Source organism: Carya illinoinensis, chromosome 6 (genome assembly GCF_018687715.1).
Source record: "Carya illinoinensis cultivar Pawnee chromosome 6, C.illinoinensisPawnee_v1, whole genome shotgun sequence".
NCBI lineage: Eukaryota > Viridiplantae > Streptophyta > Magnoliopsida > Fagales > Juglandaceae > Carya > Carya illinoinensis.
Window position 1 is genome coordinate 33,280,284 of NC_056757.1, and position 10,040 is coordinate 33,290,323.

General features: G+C 28.7%; 1 protein-coding gene across 1 annotated transcript; it reads right to left on the minus strand.

The window, feature by feature from the left end:
* Nucleotides 1-1,661: 1,661 nt before the first annotated feature.
* On the minus strand, nt 1,662-9,165 carry LOC122312786 (organ-specific protein S2-like). Its single transcript, XM_043127438.1, has 4 exons — nt 9,061-9,165; nt 8,584-8,954; nt 2,342-2,369; nt 1,662-2,240 (listed from the first exon to the last, which is right to left on the minus strand). Exons 1-4 carry the CDS (start codon nt 9,106-9,108, stop codon nt 1,839-1,841), a joined length of 849 nt encoding a protein of 282 aa, XP_042983372.1. The 5' UTR covers nt 9,109-9,165; the 3' UTR covers nt 1,662-1,838.
* Nucleotides 9,166-10,040: the final 875 nt, after the last annotated feature.

Here is a 10,040-nt window from a genome sequence, read left to right on the forward strand (position 1 = left end):
GATAAGATGAATTGATCGAAATATAATTCCAAACATCCCTCAATCTACAACAATTATAAACATTTTGACAACAAATTAAAGTGGTTTTATAAAAATAAATTTACAAATTAATATATATAAACGTGATTTGATGTAGTACATTAGATTATAAAATTATTGTAAAATAGATATAACGTATTAGATACGTTAATTTATAAATTTATTTTTTTAAGATATTTTTTGTGACACTAGTTTTTAGAATAATATTTTGCTCAATTTCAATTACATGAATTTTAAAATTTTTAGGAAGATAATAATAATAAAAATAAAAATGCTAATAATTTAGTTTAAAAATAATAAATATTGATTTGGTAAACTCAGCTTTAATATTGAGTGCGTATAATACTAAATTTAAAAGTAATGGTTGGGATAAAATGTATTTCGAGAAACATTACAAGAGAAGTGGGTTTTTGTGACCAAGATTTAATGATCAAAATGACTATTTTCTACGAAAACCGTAAGAAATAGTCATTTTGGTCATTAAATCTTGGTCACAAAAGCTCACTTCTCTTGTAGTGTTAATTAAAGAAGTTATGATAATAATATAAGAAATTAGGGGAAAAAAAAAGCCCAAGCAAAATGGTTTTATATTTATTTTTTAAATGCTTTGATCTAAGAAAAAACTTCATCGAGCTAAATAGATTTCAACTCGTCCTTTTTCCTTTTTGTACGTATCACATAAGCAGATATATCTACAAGAAAAACGGGTTAAATTAGTTAAATAGAGTCTTTTTGTTACAATAAATTAATCATAAAAACTCATTTTTCTTATAAAATATGATGTCAATAATCACTTTCAATATTTCAAGATAAATAATATGAAACGTACAAAAGAAAATCTTTCGATAATTGAAGACCATATATGCATCTATTCATTCCCGTAAAGAGAGTTCGTCAACTTCCCCTTCATCACTTGCTGCCCATTTTTTTTTTTAAAGAAGAAAAAAAGAAAAAGAAACAGATAGATTCATTTTCCAACTTATTCAAAGAATGGAAAATATTTAATTTATAAATTTTTTTTTTATAAAAATAAACTTACAAATTAATATAATATATATATTATATTATAAAATGATATTCATTATAAAATCTAGCGTATTATATTATATCAATTTAAGAATTTAGTTTTATAAAATCTCTTTAAATTATAATATTTCTCTTAAAAGAACTTCCAGTAGCACTACAGGTTCTTCAATTCTTCTATGTGAGATTTATGTCGTGTTTGAATGGTAGAGTGAATGGTAATCTGACGTCACTCAACTATTATTTAATATTTTATTATTATTTTTTTTATCACATTTTTACTACTATTTATAAATCATATGAGATCATCACCTCACTGTCCAAAGTTCTATACCAATAGTTGCCAACTCGATCCTAGGAATCCATGCATGCATGCTTGATTTCACAAGTGGCCAGTGGGGTTAATACTGATGGAGAAGTTCTAACCACTCCACTGGGTTTGAAAATGGAGATCATAGGGTAGAAGATTTTATTAAAATTTTAACGTACTCTTAATTAAGATTATGCAGATAGATAACATAAATCACAGCATGCATGATACCTTTTATTTGATCATCACACTTACACACTAAGATATTTTACATAAATAAAAACCCATGCAACTAGTACTGGTTCTACGTGCAATTAGGGAACCTTCTTCCATGACGAATTCATTTTTTATTTTTTCTTGGCATCTTAATTTTTACTTATTTAATTGCCGTACTGAATCCTGATATATTATCTTACACGTACGAAGTCCCTTATAAATTGCACCATCCTTCTTAATTAATTAATCATCACTCGTGATAAATGGTAGCATCTGGTGCTTGCTCAAATTCTTCTGCAAATGCTCTTTCTTTAGAACCGTGGACTTGATCATCGGTGTAAGCTGAGAGGTTAGGTCTGGGTTCGAAGTCCTTGACAAACTTCTTCTCTGATTGATCGTGACCAACATCACCAAAACGCTGCTTGTGATCATGATCTTTATGGTTGAAATCCTCGACAAGCTGGTCTAATTTGTTGATCTCTGCTCCCAGCTCAGACATGTGATAGTCATCGGCATTCTTGTTGAGTTGAGATGGCGAGGAATCCAGAGAAACAAGGATTTGAAGTGCTTCCGGCATGGGCTGTTCTTTCATAACACTAATCCAATATTCTCCAGGATCCTTTCTTGCTTCTATGCTATGATCTGCAGCCATCTGCTCCGCAAAAGATACAAAAGAAAACTCACAAATTATTATTTGATCAAGCCCATCTAATTAATATTCAAACACAGGAGTAAAATAATTAATTTCCTTACCAAGAGAACTGAGAAGAAGGCCATGAGCCTGCATGCAATACGAGGATTCATCACGTATGTTAGATCTATAAATTTATCGCAGCTCGTACAAAGCTCTTGTTAATGATGTTTTGTTATCAGCATGGAGTACCTATAAGTTCTAGGTATTTATAGACAGTATACGAAGAGATTCATTAATGCCTTTGAAAAGAATTGAAGTCCTCGGGACTCAAGAGGAGGAGCACCGCATCGAACCTAATCTACTCAATGATTTAGATCTGGTATTAATCTATTGATTAAACTGTTACGGATGATGGGAAAGTGGGACCAGTGCTTTTGTTTGTTGGAAAAGCGGGTCTTCTATAGATCTCTCTCCCACACACGTACACAATCACATATATGAATATATATATTATATATTGTAAGCATGACAAAGTTATTCATCATTTCAGTATTGATTTTTCTCTTTCAATTCTAGTATAATTTTGATCATCTTGAGATTTTAAACGAACCAGACTCTGGTTAAAAGTGATTTAATTAAATATTGAATACATTGAAATTTAGACTCTATAATATATAATATATTGCTATCATGTTGTTTTTTAAAGAGTTTGTTACGTATAAGTAAAGTCATATAAATATTAAATTCTTCATATTCAAAATTTAAATTAACATTATTTTTAATAAAATTTATTTTTTCATAAATCATATTAAATTAATGTATATATTAATACGCAGTTATGTTTATTGTGCTTGTAACTATATTTTTCCTTTTTTAAATACTTGTATAATTCGATTTTTCTGTAGGAGACTAAAGTTTAGGTTTGTTTTGGTTGGACTGATTACATTCTCTCATACTTGTTCATCCAAAAATCATAAACAAGAGATTCAACATCTTAAAAGACAATTATTTATTACCACATAAGAAAGAAATCAACTGGAGGTGAGTACATATAGAACTTAATTTGGCGTTTTCTTTTTAGTTACTATACAATTTTCAAGTGCATTTTTTGGCTTAAAAAATGCTTACATATTTTAAGGTGTCATGGCTATATGTGAAACTCATACGTGCTCAGATATTATAGCTTTGATGTTGTTTCTTTTATTGATCCCTTGCATTTATTTACACAAAAAGTATGCAGAGGAGATACTTTTAAGCCATCAATTAATAAATGAAATATTGAAGCAAAACTTATCAAGAAATCTCCAAAAGGCTTGATGAATCTATTGCAAACATATCTATCATGAGGATGTTTTGTTAATGAAATAGGTCAAATCTATGTGCATCTTCAACTTTTATATAGTTTTACCTTTTTGAGGACATTTATTTTTATTCTTTTGGTTAAATTTATTGTGCTTTGATTTTTATTGATTTTCTTTGAAATATAGGTCTTTTTTTTTTTTTTATCTTGGATTTTTTGGCTTGGATTTTTATTAATATGGTTTTATGCTTTTATATATATATATATATATATATATTTATATATATATATATATTTATATATATATTTCTGTTTTTGAAGATCATTTTTATTTGCAGCGAAATAAGATTCGTTACATATATTTTTAACTGTTGATAATTATTTACAGCAATACTATTCCCCGCAATTAATCATTTCGGGATAACCAACGTTGTGGCAAAACGATTCTACCTCACGCGGAAAGCTGCATCATCTCCGACGAAATTTCTTCGCGGCAAAAGATAATCTATATATCTACAAAATTCGAATGTCACCGTAATTGATCAATCCAAACATTTTGTTCTTAACCAACTTGTCCGGAATGAATTTCGGTCGGAAAAGTATTTTGCAGCGAAAAGTATGCAAAAGGCCAGATTGTAGTGCCTTTTCTTCTTCGGTTTCAATGAATATATCTCGACAATTTAGTAAATTGTACAAACATGTTTTAAATCATGGACTAAGGTATAGTACTTCAGCAAAATAAATATCATATTATAAAAGAAATAATAGTTTGAAGTGGAGGGGATGGAGTATGTTTTTTCCATTTACTATATTTACATATATATATATAGATATGTATATTAATATATATTTATTTGGAGAAGTACGTACAGGTGCACAAAATGATCGATTAGTCCACCACATTATGATTGATATATATTAAAGGATATTCAACCAAAATGATTGACCTGTGGGCCGAAAAATAGGATATAAAAATAAAAAGTTAGATATAAAGCAAGATTCTCATTTCCATTAATTGCGGTAATTAATTATATCTTAAAGCATTCATTATTTTAAATATTTTTTTATAAATAATCTTACAATTTGATCACATTTTTCTTTCTTTCACGAGAATATATATTCAAAGCCCAAAAGTCCTCATTTAAATTAACAAAATCAGTACTCTTTTGTTTTTGGCACTTGTAAGTATCAAAACCTCTTAAAAATTTGCATAAACATAATTCATTTTATATATCTATTTTTTTATATTTTAAATTTTAAAAAAATTAATACAAGTTTCAAAAAATATTAGCCCGGAGCGTAGTTAACTTAAGTTTTCACTCTTCTAGCTAGTAGAAATATCAATCTCAATCTCTAGTGAATAATTAAGATAGTTAAATCAAGTAAAAAGGCTCTTAAACATATCTAAATACTTTCATTTAAGAAACATAAAAAAGTGACTTAGTGGAGGCAAATCAAGAACACCCTAGAGTTAAGGAGGCCGACAACAAATCAAGGTCGACTACTTTCGACCATATATAATGCAATAAAAAGTGATAATTTGGGGCCCTTCTTGACCTTCTTATAAACCAAATTTGCTAGAAAAAGGATTTAGTTTCATAGGGGACATGTCATGTTCAAGAGCCATTCATCAACCGTTACTTTGTTCTGTAGCACATAAAACACATGGGGGTGTCTATCCTTATCTGTGATGCCGATCGAGTTGAGAGTTCTTGTCAGCATGCTAATCATTACATATTAATATATATGGTCGTGATCCATTTAATCCACGAGACCCAAATGAATAAATATTTTACCATCTATATATAATTATATTTATATTCTATTTTTATTTTTAGTTTAATTTATCTTAAAATTTTGCTTCTAAAAACCTTTTTGGTTTTAGGCGTGCTAAACTTTTGTTCATATATATCAACCCACTTAAGGAAAAGAATAATGCTAGTATGCACCTCATTTTGATCGCTCACACATTTAATTTTTTTTTAAATAACTTGTTTCTTAATTTCTGTGTACATATGAGTATTACGCATATTGAAGTTGAAACTGACTCTAAAATGGTGGTCGAGTGGTGGGATCAGAATGATCAAATCCCCTGGAGGAGTCACATGTTGGCATGAGGCTCAGTTGAAGGCTAGTTCGTTGGTGATGAGGATCTCCCATATTTTCAAGGAAATGAATCACGTAGCTGATAGATTAGCCAAGCTAAGATATAATGGAAATGACATTTTCTTTGCTAATAAGCATGGTCTTCCGAAAGACATTTTAGATGTTCTTCGAATGGACCGAGCTGGATTATACGTTATTTGATGCAAATAGTAGATTCATACATATCACTACAACATATAGTTGTTTTTCCCACGAGTTCTTTTTTGACGACAGAAGATCGTGGCAAATAGTGTTTGATTGACACCAAAGATATTCATGGGAACAAAACATGGTTTTTACCAGATTGATTAAATAAATTTCCTATCCAAAAAAAAAAAGAGAGAGAAAGAAAAACAACGTGCTTGAGAAAGGAAATCATTATACTTTTGGTTTCAAAAAAACAACAATTACAATTTCTAGCCTTGAAAAGAAAATTTTTGAACTTATGACTAATGCATGGTTACTCGGACTTTAATTGAGCAAAGTTCTTCTTCTTCTTAGGTAGGTGACATTGCTCCAAATGTATTCTTCTAAGTGTAGAAGTGTTAAGTTGTATCAAGAATGAGTTCAAGATCATATTCCACAAGGACAAATAATCTATGTCAAGTGTTGGTGAGACAAAGTTATGATATATGAATAAATGAGAATTGTTGTGAACATTGTTTTTGAGTTCTTAATACTTTTGAAAAGAAAATGTAAAATGGATTATATACAAAGATAAATAGGGATTTGTAATTTGTAGATGAGAGGTGTCATTCTAAGATGGCATTTGCTAATGTGAAATATAAAATGAAAACTGAACTTTTTGTAGCAAAAGAAAGGAAATAAAAATTGTAGTATAAAATTTTGATTTGGTCAAAGAAACAAACACCTAAGCTTCAAGTTTAGCTTTAGTTGGTATTGATTCTTGCAATCTCAATCCCTTTTAATTTTCTCAATTATTAATGTAGCCAAGGTATTTATAATAGGAGGATTTGACTTTGGAAATTCATTTCCAAAGTTTTTCAACATATTTTTTTGAAATGCATAAATGGAGATAGAAATTGGAATTAACATTGAACCCTTGCATTCTTTCAAGCATCTAGTGTGCCTTTTGTCAACAACAAATCTTGAGCAAGAGATTCAAGCCATTTCTAATATAAATCCATCAACAAGATAATAAATGAGAATAAATAAGAGTAGATGCGAGTTTTCATTACATGAAACCACAATCAATTTAAGTTATTCCATCGGCTTAGGCTATAAAACTAGCATTCCATATTCAATGTAAAATCAACTGAAAATACTAAGGAATTTTAATTACGTGAATTTTAAAATGTTTAATAGGAAGATAATAACAATAATAATTTAGTTTAAAAATTAAAGATATTGATTTGGCAAACTCAGCTTTATTATATTATTGTCATAACTTCTTTCTCGAAATACATTTTATCCCAACTATTACTTTTAAATTTAACCACAATCAGTTTAAGTTATTCTATCGGCTTAGGCTATAAAACTAGCATTCCATATTCAATGTAAAATCAACGTCTGAAAATACTATGGAATTTTAATTACATGAATTTTAAAATGTTTAATAAGATGATGATAATAATAATAACAATAATAATAATAATAATAATAATAATAATAATAATTTAGTTTAAAAGTAATAAATATTGATTTGGCAAACTCAGATTTAATATTGAGTCCGTATAATACTAAATTAAAAATAATGGTTGGGATGAAATGTATTTCGAGAAAGAAGTTATATGGGGCAATAATATAATAAATTAGGAAAAAAAAAGTCCAAGCAAAATGGTTTTATACTTATTTTTTAAATGCTTTGATCTAAGAAAAAACTTCATCGAGCTAAATAGATTTCAACTCGTCTTTTTTCCTTTTTGTACCTATTACATAAGCAGAATGTGATGTCAATAATCGCTTTCAATATTTCAAGATAAATAATATGAAACAAATGAAAATCGTTCGATAATTGAAGACCATATATGCATCTATTCATTCCCGTGAAGAAGAAACAGATAGATTCATTTTCCAACTTATTAAAAGAATGAAAATTATTTAATTTATAATTTTTTTAAAAAAATAAATTTATAAATTAATGTAATATATATATTATAAAATTACATTTATTATAAAATATTCTAACGTATTATATTATATCAATTTAGGAATTTAGTTTTATAAAATCTCTTTAAATTATAATATTTCTCTTAAAAGAACTTCCAGTACTGCAGCTTCTTCAATTCTTCTATGTGAGATTTATGCTGTGTTTGGATAGTAGAGTGAATAGTAATATGAGATCACTTAACTATTATTTAATATTTTATTATTATTTTTTATATATTTTTTACTATCTTTTACTAATATTATTTAATTAATATTTTATCATTATTTTTTTAACACTTTTTCATAACTATTCATAAATAATGTGAAATCATCACCTCACTGTCGAAAGTTCTGTACCAATTGTTGCCAACTCGATCCTAGGAATCCATGCATGCATGCTTGATTTCATAAGCTGTGGCCAGTGGGATTAATACTGATGGAGAAGTTCTGACCGATCCACTGGGGTTTGAAAATGGAGATCATAGGGTAGAAGATTTTATTAAAATTTCAACGTACTCTTAATTAAGATTATGCAGATAGATAACATAAATCACAGCATGCATGATACCTTTTATTTGATCATCACACTTACACACTAAGATATTTTACATAAATAAAAACCCATGCAACTACGTACTGGTTGACGTGCAATTAGGGAACCTTCTTCCATGGCGAATTCTTTTTTTATTTTTTCTTGGCATCTTAATTTTTACTTATTTAGTTGCCGTACTGAATCCTGATATATTATCTTACACGTACGAAGTCCCTTATAAATTGCACCATCCTTCTTAATTAATTAATTCTCACTCGTGATAAATAGTAACATCTGGTGCTTGCTCAAATTCTTCTGCAAATGCTTTTTCTTTAGAACCGTGGACATGATCATCGGTGTAAGCTGAGGCAACAAACTTCTTCTCTGATTCATGACCAACATCAGCAAAACGCTGCTTGTGATCATGATCTTTATGCTTGAAATCCTCGACAAGCGGGTCTAATTTGTTGATCTCTGCTCCCAGCTCAGACGTGTGACAGTCATCGGCATTCTTGTTGAGTTGAGATGGCGAGGAATCCAGAGGAATAACGATTTGAAGTGCTTCCGGCATGGGCTGTTTTTTCATAACACTAATCCAATATTCTCCAGGATCCTTTCTTGCTTCTATGCTATGATCTGCAGCAATCTGCTTAATTCGCAAAAGATACAAAAGAAAACTCAGAAATTACTATTTGAATAAAGCCCTTCTAATTAATATTCAAACACAGGACTGAAATAATTAATTTCCTTACCAAGAGAACTGAGAAGAAGGCCATGAGCCATGCAATACGAGAATTCATCACGACTGTTAGATCTATAAATGTATCGCAGCTCGTACAAAAGCTCTTGTTAATGACGTTTTGTTGTCTGCATAGAGTACCTATTAGTTCTTGGTATTTATAGACAGCATTCAAAGAGATTTAGGCTGAGTTAGCCAACCTAATTCAACTCAATTTATCTTATCTAATTATTATAACTTTCTTAACTTTTAATATAAAATATAATAAATAATTTAATTTTTTTAAATCTTAATAAAACTCTTTTAAATTTTAAAATAATAATAATATTAAAAAATAATATTTTAAACTTTTATCTTAACTTAACATCCAAACCGATGAAACGAATGAAATCCCCAGGACTCACGATGAGGAGCACCGCAACAAACCTAATCTACCCAATGATATAGAACCGGTATTAATCTATTGACTAAAAATGATGGGGAAGTGGGACCACTGACCAGTGCTTTTGTTTTTAGGAAAAGCGGGCCTTCGATATATAATTATATATATATATATATATATATATACAAAAAGCTACCGTGCCGGCCATTGGATCGCTTATAATTATTTTGTATTTAATAATTAAAGAAGTAATTATATATTAATATATTTTGTATCTTTTAAAAATATTTAAATATATTAAAAAATATAAAAATCAAAATTAAAATTAAAAATTAAAAATCTTAAAATATACTAACAGTTAAATGGAACGGTGCCACACTAACTACAGAGTAGCACTTGGAAGAAAAAAAAAAAAAAACTACAGAGTAGCACTACTAATATATACATATATATATATATACACACACATAATAATCATGTCATGCATATTCTTAATTATTGATGAATAAAAAATACAAGCATTAGCAAACTGAACAAGCAAGAGTAATAAAAATGATATACGTGATAATAAGTAGAATGTTATAGTGGGGAAGACTCGATATTATGATCAA

Excerpts from the sequence above, each read along its gene's own strand:
- LOC122312786 (XM_043127438.1), bottom strand. The coding sequence starts at position 9,108 with ATGAATTCTCGTATTGCATGGCTCATGGCCTTCTTCTCAGTTCTCTTG. Across the intron at positions 8,955-9,060 it reads CCTTCTTCTCAGTTCTCTTG|ATTGCTGCAGATCATAGCAT; the intron begins GTAAGGAAATTA and ends CGAATTAAGCAG. Across the intron at positions 2,241-2,341 it reads CCTTCTTCTCAGTTCTCTTG|ATGGCTGCAGATCATAGCAT; the intron begins GTAAGGAAATTA and ends TTTGCGGAGCAG.